This window comes from Eulemur rufifrons, chromosome 3, assembly GCF_041146395.1.
Source record: "Eulemur rufifrons isolate Redbay chromosome 3, OSU_ERuf_1, whole genome shotgun sequence".
Taxonomy (NCBI): domain Eukaryota; kingdom Metazoa; phylum Chordata; class Mammalia; order Primates; family Lemuridae; genus Eulemur; species Eulemur rufifrons.
In genome coordinates this window covers 82823146-82845881 of record NC_090985.1, presented here as the reverse complement: position 1 = coordinate 82845881, position 22736 = coordinate 82823146, and the positions used below count along the sequence as shown (strand labels likewise).

At 37.9% G+C, this 22736-nt stretch overlaps 1 protein-coding gene across 1 annotated transcript in view; it reads right to left on the bottom strand.

The window, feature by feature from the left end:
• Window positions 1-22294, bottom strand: part of TRPA1 (transient receptor potential cation channel subfamily A member 1) — a 61840-nt gene extending 39546 nt beyond the window's left edge. Inside the window, exons 1-13 of the mRNA XM_069465613.1 lie at window positions 22184-22294; window positions 17828-17987; window positions 15990-16165; window positions 12303-12410; window positions 10306-10414; window positions 9972-10117; window positions 8854-8990; window positions 5940-5988; window positions 4261-4360; window positions 3151-3251; window positions 2033-2202; window positions 1782-1946; window positions 90-204 (exon numbers count right to left, since the gene is read on the bottom strand). Of these exons, the coding sequence (XP_069321714.1) occupies window positions 90-204; window positions 1782-1946; window positions 2033-2202; window positions 3151-3251; window positions 4261-4360; window positions 5940-5988; window positions 8854-8990; window positions 9972-10117; window positions 10306-10414; window positions 12303-12410; window positions 15990-16165; window positions 17828-17987; window positions 22184-22294 (1647 nt within the window). The remainder of the gene's footprint in view (window positions 1-89; window positions 205-1781; window positions 1947-2032; window positions 2203-3150; window positions 3252-4260; window positions 4361-5939; window positions 5989-8853; window positions 8991-9971; window positions 10118-10305; window positions 10415-12302; window positions 12411-15989; window positions 16166-17827; window positions 17988-22183) is intronic.
• Window positions 22295-22736: the final 442 nt, after the last annotated feature.

The following is a 22736-nucleotide window of genomic DNA, read 5'->3' as shown; positions in this document are numbered from 1 at the left end:
GAGGGTAGCTAAGAAGAAGGCTTTCCTGACACGTTGGAAGTTTCTACCATGTCCCCACTCGCAGTAAGTATAAGGACTCCGGTACATACCCCTTCTTCATCTAGCCGATCTGTGCACTTCAAATTAGTATCAAGAATGACCTTCATGGTCTGGGTGTATCCGCCCATGGCTGCGTGGTGCAAAGCAGTCCAGCCATTGTGGTCACTGGAAAAGAGTTAAGAAAAGATGTGTGAATACACAGTACAGACGAAATGTGGGAAGGATGCCACTTGGCTCATCCTAGGTAAGACTGATGACAAAAAAAAAAAAAAGCATAATTGAGATGTGGCAACTAAATATTTATTACATATTTATTATAAACGAGCTAATTTCAAACTCAACAGTCTCAAATGATCTATCCATAATGTGGGTCACACATACTTTTTATTTAGTGGATTAAAATATAAAAGTATATTTATATACATGCTCGTATGTTGCATGTGTTTACATTACCAAACACTTGGGGATGGGAGAAAGTAGACTTACCATATTTTTTCTAAAGCTATAATACACTTATACACACCATTTTAAATCTTGTCTCATTTTTTCATTGAAAATTGAAAAAGCTGTTGCCATGGTGGTATTTGTCTTTAAGGGTCAATAGATTTTGCTAATAATAATAACATCTTAGCTTAGTGTCACTTATTCTTCTATGAGTTCAGGTGTGAAAAAACTTTCCTCTCGTGTTCTCAAAGATGCCTCTTCAATCCCTTTGGAAAATGCTTACTATTTCTCACAGAAATTCAAGATGTAGATACACTGAAGCCTTGTCATATTAGCAATGCTTTTCTGCTTGAGACATAGAAAAAAATCCTGACACAATTTGTGAGCAGCTGTTTGAGGGTGTAAGAGCCACCTCGCTGTTCCAGTTATGATGTAGTTGAGTAACACCTGTGTGGCCTGGGTCCACTTAGGCCCCCTTTGCGGGTCTGCTGCTTGGTGTCCCCTGTAAGAGGGAAGGAGCTGAGGACGTACGCATTCTGCAACCCCATCGCTGATTTGTGGCGTCAGTGCAGATCAGTACAGAAACGTGTTTTTGAGCATGAGCCTAATGAGCTCCTTGCTGCCGCCTCCGTGAAATTAGAAGACAGATGAGCGCACCTCTATAAAACGTTTCCAGGTTTTTCCCGTTCACAACAATGTAGTTTAATTATGCCACGTGTTTTATTAGGCTTACATATTTTAACTTGGTTTTCTTTGTTGCATTAGAGTTCTTCTAATTATAATAAAGTTCAGGAACCTTTAATGTCTCCTGTTGTCACTTAAAGGGAGCTTTTTATGTCCATGATCCATCAGATTGAATAAAAAGTAGGGTCTTTGAACTCGTACGGTTTTGTGTGTGTGTATGTGTGTGTGTGTGTGTGTGTGTGTCTACATGTACACACACAGCGCCACGGTTTGCATTTACCTAGGAAGATGGCGGCATGATGGAGTAGAATATGAGGAGCTGTATTTCAAAGATTCTGAGAAACAGTCTGTACGAAGCCACTTATTCTGTGACCTTGAACAAGACTCTTCAACTCTATAAACTTCAATGTCTGCATTTGTCAATTGGGAATAATATTGACTTACATTTCAATATTTGAGAAGTTATATATGTTTTAAGTATTAAATAAGATGGATAAAACTACTTAGTGAGATATACAGTTATAATAGATACCAAAATTTAAGATATAATGGGAAAACAGCCTGAAATGGCTAATTAAACCGAATGTATAAACATATCAATCATATATCCTCACCTGAGAAATAAGGCACCTTTTTTCAGAAGAAGTTGAACTACTTTATCATGTCCGTTTTTTGCTGCCAGGTGGAGAGGAGTCATTCCATGAAGATCACCTTCATTCAAAAGCCTTGTATCACTGATATCTTGTAGGAGCCTCTGACAGGTATTGATACGCCCATAACTTGGAAAAAATTAGGTTTCATATTTTCAAAGCAAATATTAAACACAAAGAAGACATGCTCATATGTTGCACAGGCTGCCCCTTACCTGGCTGCAAAATGCAGGGGTGATTTCTTATCTTTGCTTTTGGAATGAATGGACACATTAAAGTCAAGTAGATTATTTACAGAGACAGGGACCCCCTCTCTACATGCATAATGTAGAGGAGTACACCCATCATTGTCTTCATCCATTACCAGCTCTTTAATAGGCTGCATCTGTGGGAAAAATTAATATTCTACATATAATTCTGCTATTATGCTAATATGATGTTTTTTAAACTATTCCATAGGATAGTATTTTCCAGCAAGGGTCAATACGTATTCTCCTTGGGAGTAAAATGTAAATAACCTAAAGGGTACTACTAGAGTAAAATAAATGTGGATGGAGTTGAATGCTCTGTCTCCCTGTAATACACCTTACCATATTAAAGCCTCTGAGACATCCTGCAAGTAGGAAAATGTACCTAATCCAGCATTTTCCAAACATTGGACCACAGCCCCTCCTTCTGCACCTCCTCTCATTACCCCCACCAGTAACACCTAAGAGTTTAATGCTAGTATGTTTTATGTTTAATGCTAATATGGGTGAGATGTTAAAATTAGGTTTACCTTATCTTTTCTATGTATATTAAATAAAAAATGAATGACACATAAGTAGCTTAATCCAATCAACATTTTGTTGTTTTGTTTAAAATATTCAAATACATATATTCTTGATTATTAAAGACAGTGACAATATTAAAATCTATTTACTATGACAATATGGTGTATTTCACATGCACGTGATAGTAACTCAATAAGTATTAGCTGGTGAATATAAATATGGAAATAATGCTTTTGACCTGTCGACAAATCAAATACGCTGAGTAATTTTTCTTAATTGATGAAGGAGTATTGCTAATTGACTCACATACTTGGCTTTTTCACTGACGTGCAAATCATAACGATCAAAGTGAAGGAAATCAAACTATGAAGGATGTATCCTTATTAGAGGTGGTAGTTATCATCACCATCACCGTGTTGCAACTAAATATTCAATTATGTCTTTATTTTAAAATTCCAGAATCAGCTTTCACAATAAGAAATATTATTATATAATAAAAATATCAGTTTATTCTTTGTTGAACTCAACTCAGTTTATGAAAGTCCACAGATGTATATTACCTGCAGAAACTCAGGTCGCAAATTTTTTAATCCATGAGGTTGCTGTACAGTCAAATGCAAAAAATTACGCCCATAATGATCTTTTATATCTACACGGGCACCTAAAAAAAGCACAATAGAAATATAAATTCTAATCATTTATTTAAAGCATGGTCTATGGTGCATTTTCATCTTAATAAAAATTTTTTAATGAAAACATTGACAATCTTTAATTTTCAGGAAATTTTATTGAGATGAGAAAACTAAACATCTTTTAAAATGGGTTTATCTTACTCTGTGTGTGTGTAAGTAGGGTAGAGAATATGTGATGCATGACATTAATATATGAGGCCTGGCCGGGCGCGGTGGCTCACGCCTGTAATCCTAGCACTCTGGGAGGCCGAGGCGGGTGGATCGCTCAAGGTCAGGAGTTCGAGACCAGCCTGAGCGAGACCCCGTCTCTACTAAAAATAGAAAGACATTATATGGTCAACTAAAAATCTATATAGAAAAAATTAGCCGGGCATGGTGGCACATGCCTGTAGTCCCAGCTACTCGGGAGGCTGAGGCAGTAGGATCGCTTAAGCCGAGGAGTCTGAGGTTGCTGTGAGCTAAGCTGACGCCACGGCACTCACTCTAGCCCGGGCAACAAAGTGAGACTCTGTCTCAACAAAAAAAAAAAAAAAAAAAAAATATATATGAGGCCTTACCCTTTAAAGCATAAAATATGAATATGGAGAGATTCAAGATTAAGAAAGGAGGGTACAAGAGAAGGAAACCTTGCTTTTTTGTTATAATATCATAGCACCAGCTAGTATCTAGGATGGGGACAGTTACAGCACCTACACCACGCAGGACTGATTCATTGAGAGAAAGTTGACAAGATGTTCAGCAAAATGACTGGGGTATAACAAACACTTTATAAATGTTAACTGTTATTGTTCTGAAATTGTCTTTTAAAATATTGCTCCCTTACTGGACTGAAAATTATCCTAGACACAGAGAGTGTTCTGTTTATCTTTGTATTCATAGCACCTGGCCTAGTACCTGGCTCACAATAGATGGTTAATAAATGTTTATCTAACCAAATTGAGTAGTAATCCCAAAGGCATGGCTTGATCCCCTTGGTACCTTTAGAGAGTAGCAAATTTACAATATTCCAAGATGCAGAAGCAGTTGCTAATATAAGTGGAGAGCGTCCTTCAGAATCGATACTATTAATATCTGCTCCCTAAAATAAAGTAAAACAAGTCATTCAAGAGAGAGCTTACAAACAGATAAATCAGCTTACATTGCAATCTCTAAATAATGTTATTTCATTGAGATAGAGTGTCTATATCATGGCTACCACTAACACGTAAAATTAATTATAGAATTACTTGAAACATCCCTATAATTTATATGTTGTAACATCAGAAATCAAGGCATTCTTTTATTTCAACAATGAGATTATTCTTATGTTAGGCTTTTTACTGACATCTGGCTATAGTTGTATTATATATAATATTACCTAAACCATAAAAATAATATCCTTTGACCTAGAACAATAGTTTAGTCTCACTGTAAAAAATGAATTTTAAATGTCCATAATTTTAAGTCTTTCAAATTTATTGCATATGGGATTTAACAAACATTCACCAGAAACCATTCACTTTTTAAAAAAATTGGCTTCATCTGAAATAGAGAAACTGAAACAACTGAACTGAAATCATTCAAATCCCAAAGTAAAATTTTAGCATAACATTTATGTGAGAAAATTTGAATTTAAAAATCACATTATATGTATATATATTTTAAAAATGAATAAGTCAATATTAATGATTATGTGCTATAGTTATAATATTTGATATGGGAAGAAATCAGAGGCTTTTTAAAATTTCCAGGAAAGAATTCTATACTTTGGACAGAGTAAGAAAAATAGCTTCAACTCTGTGGATATTTCCCTATTCTTTTGGGACCTGTTGAATATAAACAATGATGGTAGCAGCATCCCCTTTGCACACTGTGTGGTGGTCAGTGAGTTTCTGCCACAGTTCTCTTGGCAGGTGAAGACATGGCTGCCTTTGCAGGAAACCATGCATGGTATGAACTATGGTATACAATGAGTCTCTCCAGACTTCTTCTATATAAGTATCTCAATTTCAGTAGCTGCTATGGACAACATACACATGTTTAATAATGCAAATGGAACTATTAAATATATTCTTTGCTGATATGGTAGGGTTTAATAAATCCACCATACATTCATCTGTATAAAGAGCTTATTAAAATCTAATTCAAAAGCTGGCTGATTCCATTTCTTAAGTGAAAAAGACCCTTGTTTTCACTTGTAATAAACCTTGGACAATATTTTTCAATTCCTCAGTTTTTCATTGTTTGAAAGGTGGCACTGAGGCAGTTGGGGTGGAAGCTCCGCCCACATGCTGCCCATCCTGCCTCCACCTCAAAGCCACCAGGGCTGAAGAAGGCTGGCGGAGTCGCCCAGGCCCACAGTCCCATAGCACCTACTCACAGGACATCGGAAGAGCTTGCCTTGCAAGGCACCCAGACTCCCCACACTAAAAGCACTTAGATGGGTATCCAAACTACACTTTGGCATTTCTAACTTCACAGTAATAAAGTTTGGCTGTTACATATTCACACACAATACATTCTATTTGCAAATGTGTCAATCATCCTTTTATAAGCTTCTTTTGCTGATAAGCAAGAAATTAAAATTTGCTTTATGTTTAAAACTCCATGGCATGTAATTACATGGTTTTTCAACTATAAATAATAATAAAAAATAAGCCAGTAAATGGAATAGTTACCGCTGAAATTAAGTAGTCTGCTAGTTCATGGTGATCGAATAATGAGGCTCTACAAAAAGAGAATTATAAACATTATAATTAAAGTACTATGGATGTAAATATAAAACCATAAAATAAAGCTACAAACTCATAAAGTGAATTTAACTCTTCATTGAATAACATGATGACATGTTCGTGAATTGTTAATAGCAACCTTTCAAAATTTATAATTGAATCTGATTAGAGTGATATATTCAAAACAATAGTAATCTGGAGAACATTATTTAAGTGAAATAAGCCAGGCACAGAAAGACAAATATCACATGTTCTTAATAATATGTGGGAGTTAGAAAGAAAAATTGATCTCATGGAGATAGGGAGTAGAATGATGGTTACCAGAGGCTGGGAAGGGTAGAGGGGAGAGGGGGATAAAGAGGGATGGTTAATGGGTGCAGAAATATAGTTAGATAAACAGAATAAGAACTAGTGTTCAGTAGCACAACAGGGCAACTATAGTTAACAATAATTTATTGTATATTTCAAAATAATTAAAAGAGTGGAATTGGAATGTTCCTAACACAAAGAAATAATAAATGCTTGTGGTGATGGATACCCAAATTACCATGATTTGATCATTACACATTGTATGTTTGTATCAAAATATCACACGTACCCCATAATATGTATAACTATTATGTATTTATAATTAAAAATAAAGAATGTTTTAAAAAACCAAATACATCACAAAATTTTCTTCCTCATCTTTTAGTAAACCTATTTCCTCCTGTATAATCATAATGAAGATGTTCTGAAGTGAACAGTAACATCTGTCCCAAGATATAAAAGACAAAAGAAATGGGCGGTATCACCGAGATCACGGGCAATAACAACAGCTGCACGCAAGGTGTGCCTCAAATTCACCTGCAGGGTTCAAAAAGCTCCCTCTTGGTGGGCTCCTCTCTGGCAAAAGTTTACAAAGCAGCATTAGCTTTCCTGAGTTTTTATGAAGCCAAAAATCATTATGGAGAGAATTAAAGTCATTTTGGTGTCATTTCACAGTCGTAAGGATAATGTTAATTAATGAAACAAATAAAAGTTTCAAATGAAAACACCAGCATAATAAATGTTAATACTAATGATTTAAAACTTTATGTTTCTTCCTGAAAATCTCATTTCTTTAAGATTATCTCAGCTATTCTTGGCCCTTTGTATATAAATTTCAGAATCAGTTTGCTGATTCTCACCAAAAATCCACAAGAGGTTGCATTATATTTAAGATATATTAATTATACTTCATAATTTCAGGGAATAAATTATAACATTAAAGCCCCATTTTCCTAAAATAATTTCTTATTAAGCATATTTATATACTAAGGCTATGTTCTAAAGATACATTCTAACTATAACCCAATCATTGGGTTTCCAAATTGGCTAAACATTGGAATCAAAGATTTCTTAAAAATTCCTGAGACTTATCCTAGAGACGCTGATATAATCTATTGTATTCATTGGCAATGGGATTCTAACATGCAGCAGTTTGAGAATCGCTGGTCTAGAGGTGAGTCTATTGAGTTTTTGTTTTATTTTGACTGCTCCTTATCTAATTTTTTTAGGGTTTCTAACTGGATCTTTTTCATATCACCAATCCTGGTCCTGGCTTCATACATGCCAATATATTTCTTATGATCTTCTGCTATCTTCATATATTTATTTTTACATAACAGATTATTCCTTTTTTTTTTTTTTTTTTTTTCTTGAGACAGGGTCTCTCTCTGTCGCCCTGGTTGAGTGCAGTGGTGTCGTAGTTCACTGCAACCTCAAACTTCTGGGCTCAAGCAATCCTCCTGTCTCAGCCTCCTGAGTAGCTGGGACTACAAGTGTATGCCATGAATGCCTGGCTAATTTTTCTATTTTTAGTAGAGACAGGGTCTCGCTATTGCTCAGGCTGGTCTTCAACTCTTGACCTCAAGCGATCCTCCCGTCTCAGCCTCCCAGAGTGCTAGGATCACATGCATGAGCCATTGTGCCTGGCCTTCCTTTAAGTTTTTGAAGGTCTCAAATATCTTTATTTTAAAATTCTTATCAAATTGCCCTATTATTTCTATTTCCTTCGAAATAAATTAGCCTTTTGTTGACTTTGTTGTTTTTTATTAGTTTTCCTTTATGCTACCAAATTTTAGTTTATCAACTCATCCTAAGTGGGAAATCCTTTCTATTCATGCATATCCTATTGCAGCAGGTAGTTTTGCTTCCAGCCTGCTCACAGCTGCGTGTGTGTGTGTGTGTGTGTGTGTGTGTAAGAGATACAAAGAGACTCATCTCAGCCACTTCTTTCCCTCACATGCTGCCTGTTTCCTATCCCAGCAAGTAGTAAGTCTACAGTTTCAGACACTTTCCCTGATATGTATTTCTGTAAAACACCACAGAAATTTTTCTTGTTTTGGTGACTTGGTTATACTTTCCTAAAACTATGCGTTTTGAAAGCATTTATCTATAATTGTGGGGTTAGCAGAAGGAATTACAGTGGGAAAGGTAGAATATCCATATATATCTACTCTATTATTGTCACTAAAGATAGGAATAAGATACATATGAGGAATTGGAACAGATTAGAAAAGACTTGGAAAGTCTTGTATGTTGACTTCCTTAGCATACAGAAAATTAATCTTGACCCTGTATCCACTGGACTGAGAACTGATCTAGAATATGCCACTGAAGATTTCATTCTGTGAAATCTAATTATTTATAACATGCTACTCTAATTCCCAAGGGACACAAGAGATTCCAGTTGAACCACAGGGTCTTTGTTATCTCTGCTCTTTTCTTTTGAACTACAGAATCTTTGCTAGCACGAGTGCTGACTTTTTCTCTCAATGTATAATGTAACACGAGAAGACTAAAAATCTGTATACAGAATGATAGGTAGGAAACTTGCCTGTGAAGCAAGGTCTCCTGATTTCCGTCAACTGCATTAACGATATCGGTGCTACCAGAATAGGACGATATCATCAGTTTAACAATCTCAGTGGCTCCCTGGGTGGCAGCAAAATGAAGGGCCATACACCTCCCGTTCTGTAAAGAATTTTGATACCAGAATCAATGTTTCAATCCCAATCTAAGAATATAACTTATATGCAGCTGTGAGTTTTGTCTTCCTAGGTTAATAAAACCAAGGAATATCTGTCACATTTCAAGTGATCAATAGTGATCAGTCTCATCTATTGAAAAGCATCAGTATAAATATCACAGATAGAAATTGGGCATCCCTGGAATCTGACAGCTCTTGGCATATACTTCCACCATCCTCATCAGGATGCCATTCTGCCTCCTGGGAATATGAGAACCACGTCTCATTCATTGCTGTAGGAAACCAGTGTATAAGGTGACTTCAGACCCCATGCCAACAGTGGCAGCTCTTCTTTTCTATACTGAAGGCACTTAGGAGCAGTGTCCAGAAGCCACACAGAATTGATAACCAATCCCCTCTCCCTCCAGAAAGCACAGGCCTTTGATGGGGAGCCTTTGATGTTTCCGCCCAAAACTCAGGGAAAAGGGCAGGAGCTCTATACTTTTGGTCAGAAAGGCCTCGCATGAGGTCACATCTCAAGCACAGTCAACACTTTCACATGATATCCTTAGAAATTAGTTAAGTGGCCCTTAGTTTAAAAGATGGCAACTCTTCAGAATAGAACTACAACCAAAGACATTCATGATTGGGCCTTAATGCTCCTGGCTGACAATAGTAACATATTGTCATCCTCTGAGGGTTGACTTTAACTCATTTAATGGCAGTTAAACTGTATGTGTCATCTTTATTGCATCTATATTTGTGTTTGCAATTGTTTTTGGTAATTTTCAATATTCCTTACATAAACTGAAATTTGGGGGTTGAAATTTTCTCTTATTCTGCTTCTATATGAATAGAAGGAAATAATACCTATTTCTTATATGTCCTTTCAATCTAAATTAACTGTAGAAGAGCTATAAAGCATTTTAGAAAATAATTTATGACAATTTTAAAATACAGGTGTCCTGCAGAATACGCGCAATGACCTCCATCAGGTCTACGTGTGCACCATTGTCCAGGCACATTTTGATCATTTCCAGGTCGCCACTCTGAACGGCCATGTGGAGCGGGCTGGCTTTCCCATTATTCACGAAGTTAATGTGAGACTCTCGGTTGTATCCATGTTCTTCACCTGCAGAAGAAAACAACAGTCAAGACAACAAGCATTTAAAATAAATAATAAGGAAGATTTTTAAAAGAAAGGACATTTAGACTTACATAAAAGCCCATGTGTACATATTATTAAATACTTTTCAAATGAATAGCATCCACCAGAGTAGGCTTCTTTATAGCACGTGATGTGGGAAAGCCTCTACTCACCAAACTTCAGTATTATTTCCATGCATTTTTTGGCACCTGAAAATGCAGCCTGGTGAACAGGGAAGCATCCCCATTTATTTGGTTTACATGACCTAGCTCCTTTGTTAAACTGGAGGAAAAGAAATAAGAAAAAACAAAGTCCAATGATATATGTTAAATCTCAAACCACGAGGGTGAACAAGAATTTATGTGCCTCTCCCAGATCATTTCATTATCGTGTGCCCATGTAAAAATATATACAAAGCTTTATATGATATGACATATAGGTAAGAAGATAATTTTGTACTGGGTTAAGATTATGAAATAGAGACATTTTATATCTTCCAAAGTAGACATAAAAATATCAATCTAGATAACCTAGCAAACTAATGTCATTACAATTTTTAATGGGATTAATGAGATTTTTAAAAACATTATCATGACTTCTACATCCACTCTCAATTCCTTCTGCAAATAAAGTGATATTTCCCAGATACTTTTCCCTTTATTTATGTAAAATTAATAAACAAATATGCCAGCACATTAGTCACACTATGAAAGCAGGTCTTTTCACTACTGAAGGCTCTTTACTAAAAAGATGCTAAAAGAACTGAATGTTGTATTACCTTTTTCTCTGAGCCTATCATTTTTAACTACCATTTTCTATACATCACTGGACTTCAGTTTTGTTTTAAATACCTTTAATTATTACAAAAGTGAAGACCTGAAAAAGCAGAAAAGTGCAAAGAAGCAAATTCCACCTGGCTTCTAGAGGCAGCATCAGTTTATTTTATATATATTAAAGAAATACATATACAAATATATAATATATATAAATATATACATAATATATCTAAGATATATATATATATAAAGTTGTGTATCCAGAAATGGGAGATATTCTTCATAAAATCATATGACTAAAGATATTGTTAAGAAAAAGCTTTTTCGAACAATGTGATCACACAGTTTACACATAAATATTATATGTTCAAAGAAATAAGATTTTTAAAAATGCATATTGTTTTTGAAAGTGTTTTCAACCTTATTTCTTATTTGTTCCAATTTTCTTTTGGTTAATTTAAGGTTCTTTTTTCTAAATTCTTGGTTTGAGTGTTAGTTAATGGTTATTTTTATTCTCTTTATTATTTATTCTCTTTTAGGCCCAATCGTGACAACTTACAGAGTATGTACTTGTCCCTAAGTACATCTAGTAAATATGTTAAACCATATTTGTACAGTGTATTTCAATAGCAGGCAAATATTTCTTTCATTTTCCTGCTCTCTGGGACAGTGAAGAGGAAAATTCAAGTGGTAAAAATATAGAACCTGGCCTGGATGACAGGCAAGGGATTAAAGACTATTTGAAAGAAAGCTGTTTATTGGAATTCTCATAGCACTCTCGGTAGGAGCCCTGCCAGGAACAGGAGTCAGTCACTGAGACAGGCATCGGCAGCATTTTACTGGACCACCCCAGGAAGCCCCACCAGGGAGAGAAGGCTGGTTCTGCTCTCAGGAACATGACGTGTGTAAGGACTTTAGTCATTAAATCACACAGAGTTCTAGTTTGAGAAGCCATGGCAGCAGATCTTCTGGTCTTGGGAACGGGAGTGGCTGTGTTTCTTTCGGTTTTTATCCATGGGCCCCATAAGTCTGCGATTGACTGTATTCAGCTTTCCCTTGACTATCAGAAAGAAGCTTGGAGTCTAATGTATGACTCATCTTTACTAAAATACAGGCCATTATACTTTGTATTCTGACCTGACCACCAGCCTTATCTTAATTTTTCCTGCCTATATTTTCTTTTCACTCCCATTTTCTCACACTGTCATTGTTTTACTGTCAGTCTTCTGTAAGCAACCTCAGATCCACTGAAGGAGTATGTACATATACAAAAACATAAACTGGCCTACTTTATATTTTGCTAAGGACAGAAACAAAAGAACTGTAGTAAATAACAATAATACATGTTGTATTCATGAAAAGACAAAGAATGCAAAAATGATTAATATACAAACCAAAATTTGCAGTGCTTCACTGTTATCTTTGGTGCATGCCATTAGCACAGCTGTGTTTCCATTTTCTCCTTCCAAATTAACATTAGTACCACTATGCTCAGTCAGGACCTAAAATGGGAGAATAATTGTCAAAAAGCTAAATTGCAGATTTGCAAGTAAGGTACTTGTCTTCCACCAGATTATAAGTTTGTAGATGCCAGGGACCATGTCTATTTGCCTTTTTTCATCCCTCTCTGACACAATCTAACATAAAAGCTTGCACACAGTGGTCACTAAATAAATTTCTCAAATAGATGAAATAATGATGATTTCAATATCACATCAATTAAGGCACTATTGAGTTGTGGAATTAGAAACAGAATAAGAATTATAGATACTAGTTAACATAGCTTCACTTAATACTTCTCACTCGTATTAAGTGAAGCTATGTTAACTAATATTTTCAAGAAAATAAATCTATGGAACCATTTAGCATGTGTGCATGGGGGAGGAGGAAGGGAGGGAGGGGAGAAGGGAGAGAATGGTTTCTTTTTCCCCTCTACTCATTTTTCTTCTATCTAGATTACAAGCATTCTGGGAAATGTCAATAAAAACTCTATTCTCTTCAGTAAAAGAAATATAGTCTTGTGTAACAGTTTGATATAGCTTAACTCAACTGATTCAAACTTAGTCTGGAACAGAAACTTCTTCTACAATATAAGAAATCAGCATGCTGATATAATGGTCAAGTAATTTTTCTGATGGAATTTCATTGAAGACCTGTCATTTCCTCACCAATTCACTACCTGCTACTTATTGCCCAAGAGTCTATACAACTTTAACCAGTCTTCATTTTTTATTAAATATAATCAAAATTATCTCATATAAATATCTTATCGAGAAACCTTCGAATTGATCTATTAGAGGCCTTTCCTCTTACAGCAAGACTATGATAAAACTATGACATGTGCTTATAAAGTAAGTTATTTTTAAAAATTTATTAAATAAGCTGTTTCTTAAAAGCCTTAACTATACAACCTAATATCAGAGCCACTTGTTAACAGTATGAACCCCAATATGTTAGCAAATGATTCAGGCTTATTAATTAGCTCTGCTCATAAAAGGAAATTAAACCGAGATTTCAGCACGTAAGAACACACAGGGAAATTATTGATGGATGCAGGGAAATGAGAACACAAGGTTCCTTCTGTGGACTTCAGGCACCTTTACATTCTGTCCTTACAAAGTCTAGGTTCATGTGTAAAATACCTACCAAAGCCTACAAGAAGCGATTTTTCTTTCTTTGCCCTCTTAGAATCATAGATCATAGATCTGTAACATATATTAGGCTGTTATTATTGTACTATCAAAAGCACAATCTTTCAAAAAGTTGTGTTACATTATATGTGGCAGGGGTCCCAGAGAGATCAACTAAACTGTGCACCTACGTCAAACTCAGTCAAGGTTTGGCGGTGAGCTCACCAGAGGTCCCTTTAATGAGAATCTAGAAAGCCCCATGGAAGGGTCAAAGGATTGGATACTTTGAAGTTAAACCCCAAGGACTAAGGCCTGCAGGCCACCAAAAGACAGGGCTCCCCGAATCTCCAGGCCAGTGTGGCCCAGGAAATACTATGCATATCATTGGTCGTCTGCGCAGGAACTTGAGGTATTGCATGGAGGAAAATTTTTTATTTACAACCATATAGGCAGCGGGGGAAGGTTTGGGGGAAGGCTGGCGGAGCAGTGGATGGAGCAGCCTTCTAACCCGGCGAGGGCTGGGCAGGTGCAGGCCTGACCCTTGGGTGTCACTGGGAAAGGCAGGCAGGGAGGACTGATATTGGCAAGCATGAAGGGAAACACTCTAAAACTCCTCCTCCTTCTTCTACTCTCATCATCTCTGGTGAACCTAAGTGGTCTGAAAATACTTTTAGACATAGTTATGGCTGGTAAGACCTGGTAAGAAAGAGACAATTTTTTTGGTAACAGTTATTATATAACTCTTATAACCCTATTTTTCTTCTTGTTATGGTTTCACCAGAAGCAAAATTTCTTTCATATCGGCCTTCTAGTTTACAAACCAGTTATGAGCTTATGGTTTAATTTTCTTTTCTATTTCTATGTGATATCTCCCTTTCTGTTTTTGTTAGTCTGAAGATTTCTTCCTTCTAATTAATGAGAGTCTTCCAACTGTTACCTGCCTTTGAATTCCCAAATCACACTTTCAGAGCCCATATTAATTAAGTTAATGGGCATTTGTTTCTGAAAGGAGCCCTCAGAGGAAGTACCAAGAGGTCCATGAGGAAATATGTGACATCTCCGGGGCAGTCCCTGCAGTCACTAGTGGCCCAACCCAGATGATATGAAAGGAGCACTTGGCCCATGAATAATGCAGATATTAAAAAGAAAAACCAGCCTGTTCCCAGAGGCCTTTCTATAACCTCCTCGAGGGCTTCCTTGACTCACTGTCATAGGTACTGATATTTCAGCTCTCCCTTTCTCCTTCAGCCAGAACTCCCATTTACCCATTCATTCATTCATTCATTCAACAGCCGTCATTTACCAGCAGTGCTGAGGACTGGAGGTGTTTAGATTAGTAAGACACAGCCCCTCCTTCAAGGACAGCCAGCCACAGGTGAGAAAAGCACATGAATATCTGATTCCAATACCACGTGCTAAGAACTGCGATAGAGCCGATAGAGTCCTACACAAGGAACAGTCAGAGAGCTGAAAGGGGCTCCCCCTCACACCCTCTGTGCCAGGCTTAAAGAAGCCAAGGTCTCAGAGGGCTGAGAGAAAGGTTTTTGGGCTAAAGCGAACTTGAGACTCATGGATCTCCTTGGTGATTTACAGACAATTAGGTTTTGTTGTGGCTTACCACAATAGCAAATCATTATTTGCAATACTGTTTTACAGGAAAACTTATAAATTCCAAATGGCCCGTCTTAGAAATGAACTTCTGGAACATGATCCATTTGTAAATTGCATTGTTCTTTAGGTAAGCACGCTTGTTTTCTAGTGTGTCTGTGAGACTCTGAGATGGAGTTTAAAAGCCATGGTCTAAATCTTACCCTTTAGGTATTTATTTACCAGGCTTTCTTTTTTTTGACCAAACTTACTCTCAAACCTTGAAAAAAAACAATAAGAAATTTCCCAATAGTATCATTATGTCTTACGCTAACTAATCCCTCTGACAAAAACAACAAATTATTATTATGTTTTCTGTTTTCACTGAGGCATTCATTACCTTCTTCCTTTCAGTCATTAAATCAGTCAGGTAAAAATGATAAAGCCTGAACTTGGAAACATAAAGATGAGAACAAAACTCCTATATCTTTGCTTTCACCGGTAATGCAACATTAAGCAAGTTGTTCCATTCTGTCTGGGCCTCAGTGTACTCAGCTATGAAATGGAAATACTAACATTAATAGTCTTCCTTCATAGTGGGTTTTTTAAAATGAGGATTTCATAAATTAAACCATACAAAACTATTAGAAAAATGCTTGGTAAACAAGAACTACTCAATAAAAATAGGACTGTCATCAACATCATCATCGTCAGTTGGGGAGAAGTAAAGCAAACATTGTAATCATTACATCTGGTTTACCCTGGCAGCTTAGGGCGGCCATTCTGGCCCAGTACAGAGGGCCAGATCTGGGAGCCAGTCCCTGCTCCGACGGTCAGGGCCCCGCGAGCCAGTGGCACCCTCACCTTGACCACCTCGTTGTGCATGGCCTGCACAGCCACGTGGAGGGGCGCCATCATGGTGAAGTTTCGAAGGTTTGGGTTTGCTCCTTTGCTGAGAAGAAACTTAACGCTTTCAATCTGGTTTTTTTCTGCAGCCCAGTGCAGAGGGGTATTCCCGTAATCATCCATTACATTCAGCACTAGAAAAAGACACCAAAATATAGATTAAATTTTGTTGGGGCTGTATCCAATACCTCCTGAGTGCCTACTCGCTTCAAAACTCAGTGCTAAGTGCGACTGTAATCAGCTGCATCTTCTTTACGAAAAGTAAAGACACAGCTTCGGTTCTCATGCGACATGAGCCGTCTAAAGGGCACCTGTCAAGAACAAACAGAAGCATGGCACTGACTTTGCCAACTGAGTTAAATTTCTATCAGGAGCCTTCATAAGAAATAGCACCTATTATTGTTGCATGTTTTTATGCGTATATGAATTTTGGGATTGTGATAAAATACCAAGATCATGTAGAAGCAAGAACTATGTGCCAGGCACTCTACGAGGTTCCACATGACCATTATTTCATTCAAGCCTCCAACAGCCCACAGGCTACCACCATGAACAATTTTCAGAAAGATGAAGATGCCGAGGCCTAGGGAGGCTAACAGTCTTGCCCACATCACACGGCAAGTAAGGAGGTGTGAAAGTTACCTGACCTCTTTGAACTTCAGCTGTCTCATATTCAAATTTAGTATGGTAAATAAACTTAAAAAAAAACGTACATACATCCATCTACACACATGCACATACATGCACACGCACACACACACATCCCTTGCAATGTTCTTGGGAGAATAATACTAAATCATATCTTTAAAGATCTTAGCAGAATGCCTGGCCAATAGCAATGGTTCAAAAAATGTTAACAGGAAAAAGAAACACCGCTAATAAACCACAAGACTAGAATTCAAGCTAGAACCCTTGACGGCACACATGGTTTGCACATATTTCTGTGACACAATTTGTAGCACTATTTACCCTGTGAGCTCAGCATAAGAATAACAAGTCTTTTCATCCTGCAGTGTCATATGGCTATTCTAAAATAGATACAGCTGTCCTCTTTACCAACCATTTAAATTAGCAGCAGTATGCCCTTATGTCTGGGGTGTGAGAAAAAGTATTTGCTCATAAATATGATTTGGGGATCACCTATGATACTTGGAACCAGGCAGGCATGTTTTCTGTTTCTTTCCTTTTTAAAAGTTTCTCTCTCTACTATCTCCTTTCACTCATCCAAGTGCCTCATTCTCAACGACACACATACACACCACGTCCCCAAGAGTCACATACCCTCACGCACCTCTCTTGACCACCCTGTCTGATCAAGACAAGTCACTCCATTCTTCATTCTATTTGGCACCAAACTTAATTAGACAGGAACCTATACTTACAAACTGCCATTCGCTAATTAAATAACTCGAGTTTGGCTTTTATCTTCACCACTTTTCAGAAATCATCTTTACAAAGGTCAGTGGGGCCTTCGAATGTAAGGACTTTATTCTGATCTCCTTCCTACTTGGTCTCCTTGTGGGAACTGCTCCTTCTAACTTACCTGTGCCAGCAACACCTCCCTTGGCTTTTGCATCATCAACCTCTTATCCATCATTCTCTTCATTCTTTTTCTGGCATTTCCTCTGCCACCTGCCTCTCAATGTTGGTACTCTACCCTTAGCTACCAGTTAGTAATTTTAAGGCCTTTTATAATTGGCACTAATCTACCCTTCAGAATCACTTCATACCACTCTTTCCAATGAATCTAATGGGACGATAGATTTATGGAACACTCATCGTAGTGTATTTTTTACCTTCACAAGAGGAATCATTGATGATCATGTTCATCAGCTCAACTTGACCTTCAGCTGCAGCATGATGCAAAGAGGAGGCATTTGTATCATATTTGCCATTTAATCTCTTTTGTTTCTGGATAAAGTTTTGTAATCTACATGCACTTCCTTCAAAAACCACCTAGAGGTACATAAAAAAGTGTTACACCAAACAAGCATATGCAAAGCTTATAAATAGAAAGTTAATCCTTTTATAGCTTTAAAAAGTTTATTATCCAAGACTATTTACCATGCTTATAATAAGGTAAATATTTTTCTTGAAAACACAAAATGCTTACAGACATAAATAAGGTATAAGCAAATGCCTAAACATTGTTCAACACATTAAATCAATGTTTTTATTTTCTGATCACAAGCTTGTCTATGCTGTAGAAATAAAGGCCTTCTTCCTTCCCTTGTTCCCAATCCACCTAGCTTCCTGAAGCCCTCTTAAAGTGCCCCTCCTCTGGCAGGCCCTCCTGATAGCTCTCGCAGGCCATCTTCAGCCCAGCCCCCCTCTCTCATTTCCCTCAAGTTCACAGTGGAGTTTTCCAGATGCCGCCAGATGTGTGGTGACCTCACAGCACTAATAGTTACTGGAATGCATGCTGTGTCTTGTGCTTTAAAATATCCCTCCACTATCATTTCCAATAGGACAAATATTGGTAGCTATAACTGACATAGGAAAGCATTCTTCAGGATCCTTGATCATATTTAAGTTTAAAAGGGTTCTGAGACAAAAAGTTTGAGAAAAAGTCTCCAGTTCTTTCTTAATCTCTCATTTTACACACTGTTGCTAAATGTGTACTACCGATTGTATACTTATCTTTCCATGATACTTTCACACGTGCAAATAATTTTTCCAGAGAGGGTAGAAAGGAAAGAAGGATAGGAGGGAAGGAGGAAGAAAATAAGAAAAGAAGAGAGAAAGGGAGACAGGAAGGAGAAACCAGAGCTCTCACAGAGCAGCAGGTCAGGCCACATGGACTATTATACATACCAGAATTTCCCCAGATTATTTGATGAATTTTAATGCCCTAGCAGCTTAAAAAATCAATGTTGAAAATAAGAAAAATTAAAGAACCTCATTCCAGCCCTATGGCAACATATACACTAAAATTATTTCTCAATGTTCCTTTCAGTTTTGCAAATATGTGTTCAAATGATACATTTGCCTGAAATTTTTCCAAAGCTATTTCTTAGCAAATATTTCATCACATGGACCAAAAGCAAAACATACTATAAGGACAGTAGCTTTTCATGGAAACCACTGTGAAATTACCATTTTCTGAAAATGTAAAAGTCTTCCCCAAATAGTAATAAATGGCCTAGATACTTTCTTTAATTCTACATTTGGCCATGACTGGTCACTTTTGCCATATGATAATATATATGTGTTGAAACTCTAAGTTGTCATTTTAAAGATAACCAGAGCATTTCTCACTACTGTAAAGAAAATCAATTAAAATAAAGTGTTAAAGTACTTAATGTGTTTTAATATAGTTAATAAATAATTTAGCATATCAGGATTCAATAAGTCAGGTTGAAATAAAACTGAATCTCTCAAAATTTTGAACTTTGGTTTTTGTTTCTGGTATCACAGAATAGTACCCCAAAATCACTCTTCTATGATAGTCTTTTAAATATAGATGTGTCACTTTTTAACTAAAAAACTGAATTCTACATATGCTATATATACGATAGCTCTAGTGACTACAGAATATGACATTTAGCATCCAATTATTTCCAAATTTATACATACTTAGTATTAAATTAAAAATGGGCTTCCTGAAGAAATAAGCTCTTTCTCAATGTCTCTCCCTATCAAAGAAAGTATTTACCTAAATCCATTCAGAAACATTTTAGCAGTTGAATTTGTTATGTTCTTCAGGTGGTAATAAAGGGGTTACACTGCCCATTCCCCAGTGCCAGAAAGAGCACAGGGTCTGTTCAGTATGTGCTACCAACACAAACCCATTCCATACTGTTTAGAGGAAGTACTAGGTTCAGAAACTCACAAGGTACTACTGAATTCACAATGACCAAACAGCATCTAAATACTTTATATGAGAATATCAGTTGTGCTAAACAGTGTCAATTTAGTACCTGACATGTTGTCGGGCTTTGAGTGACAGTCCTAAAAGTAAGCCAAGGATGCCATTTAGACAAATTATTATACAGTGTAGTTTCCTGTTGTCACAGGGTCACTTCATACTCTTTTTGATTTTGAACTGTATGGTTAGATTCAGAACATAATAGACTAGATCACTTTTAGAGAAGCTAATTCTAACTAAGCCCTTTAAAACAGAGATGTCAAATACATTTGCTTTAGGTTGATTTAATGAAATACATATAAGCAGTAATGGGGCAAAAAAGAAGGAAATTAAGGTGAAAGATTATAACAAATGAAAGGTCAAATGCCAACATATGAAATATATGTCGTATCTTTTATATTGTGAAGCCACAAAGAAATCGCTAGAGTTCAAAAGCCTTCACATATGTTGCTTTGTAATAAGTCTAACCATGGGGATTTTTATGAAATGATCCCGAATTACTGCAGTTAATAAAATAAAATATATAAATCCCTCAATCTACAAGCCCTAATGTAGCTTCTAAAAGCCTTAAGTAACATAAGTGGCTCTACTTAGGCAATAAAACTAAATAAACACAATTAAAGAAAAACATGAAGAAAAATAAGTTTCAGACTTTGAGCTACAGAAATCCCTCAGCAAATGTCTCTAGAAAAACCAAACCACCTGGGTGATTTTTGAAATTTTAAAATTTCTTCCTGTCCAATATAAATTGTAAGACTATCCTAGTGGTTGAAATCCACTTCTGACTCAGTTCTTTGGAGAAGCCAAACGGCATCAGTTAACATGCTAATATGAAGGAGAAAAAAAATGTCTGTGATCAACCTGAATATGCAGACTCGCCTTGGGACACCTGGCTTGTTGGTGTGTGTGATTTACCACACGTGCCTGACTCACAGATATGACTGGCAACAGTGACAATTTGTGCAACCTGTTTAGACAGCGATTTGGCAATTTCTACTAAAATTAAAGCTGCACATACCTCTCAACACTGCCAGGACTTTAACATACAGACACACCCACAAAGGTATTAATGGATGGGCAGACAAGCCACATCTATCCTCACAGACACAATCATGTGTGTAATAGCAAAACAAAACGGAAACAAAAACAGCCTGAGTGTCCATCAGTGCTGGACTGGCTCAAAAAATCATGACACATTCATACAATGGAATACTACGAAGCTGCTAAAAAAAAGCTAGGTATAGCTCCAAGTGCTAATTTGAACAGTATTCTAAAATATATTTTGTGTGTAAATCAAAGTGGAAATCTCTGCGACTTCACACTTCCATAAATAAGTTTTTAAAAGATATATGAACATATGTGTATTTGTAGAAGTACTTTTTTCCTGGAAAATACATACTGCTAACATGGTTCCACTGTGGAAAGAGATTTGTCATGGGGATTTGGAGAAAATTTTTAATGACATCTCAACGTTTCAAAAGAGACCCTTCCTCCTGCTGGCAATCTGAGGAAATCAGTGGTGGGTTTTGAGAACCCAGCAGCCTCTATGTCTCAGACTAGGCCATCAGGCCCTGTGCTGCCTTAGGTCACACTGGAGAACTGCATAAGGAATAGAAGCCCCCAGCCAGCCCTTAGCATCCCCAGGAGACCACTCTCCCAGCCTCAAAGGGTCTCATCCAACAGTGCTTCCTGACGCCCCCACTCCCTGGAGGAGGAATTCACTAGTCCTGCCTGCGTTTTACCAGGGCATTCTCCGTAACGCTTCAATTCGCAGGCGTTGGTTTCTCCGTGTCAGTTCTTGTCAGACAAGAACGTTTCTCTACCAAGCACCTCTTGCCTGAATAGCTATCGGGGACTACCCGACACGCTGTGTGGCTACAAATGAAATCTACAAAAAGGTCCCTGTGAAACGGCACACACTCCCAATCGTCCTGATTTTAGGCAATTGCCTAATTGTACCGAATGCCAAAGGTACTTTTTGAGTAGGTCTCCCCGGACTGCAGTTGCCCATTCAGGAGCAAGAACAGGTTGAACAAACAAGCAAGCAAACAAAAAGGACAAAGCGGGCACGGTGTGGGCGTGTTATTAGCGTGCCCCGCAGGCTCCCCACGTCGCGAGAAGGTTTACTCTTGGAAAGTGCACACACCCCTAAGCAAACACCCCGCTGGCCTCTCCCAGCTTCCTACTTCGCGTCCTGGCATCCAGGGCTGTCCGCAAGGGGACCTCGAGCCGGACCCCCGCCCAGACTTCGCAGCGGGTTTCGACCACCCATCGCCCAGGGTACCTTAAGCGACTCCTTGCAGTCGTCCATGTCGTCCCGCACGCCCTGGTAGACACAGTCTTGGGGCTCCTTCTTCTCGCCAGGGCGCAAAATCTTCCTCAGGCTGCGCTTCATTGACCCCACCCCTGGCGCCACCTGGTGCAGCTGCTCCCCACGTGCGCCGGCACCTGCGGCGAGAGAGCGCGGTGAGTGGCACGGGCGGCGGCGGCCTGAGCGCTGGAGCCCGGGCTCTCCCGAACCTCGCACTTCCCGGGCTGCGGAAAAACTAGCTCTGTGGGACGCCCAGGAGAACTTCTGGAAGGAGTTCCCTGCCTTGGGCTACTTGTAGCGCAGGAAGGAGGCGGGGCACAGGAAGGAGGCAGAAACACAAACGTGTCCGCCAGCGGACTCGCCCCTTTAGGGGAACAGCGTGACTTGTGACTTGCCTGTCTCCGCTGTCCCGCAGCAGCAGCCCCAGCGCACTCGCCGAGTCAAGGGTGTCAGGTCGGGGTGGATGCAGCGAATTTGTTATAATAAAAATACCAAGAGGTGTGTGTGTATGTGTGTGTGTGTGTGT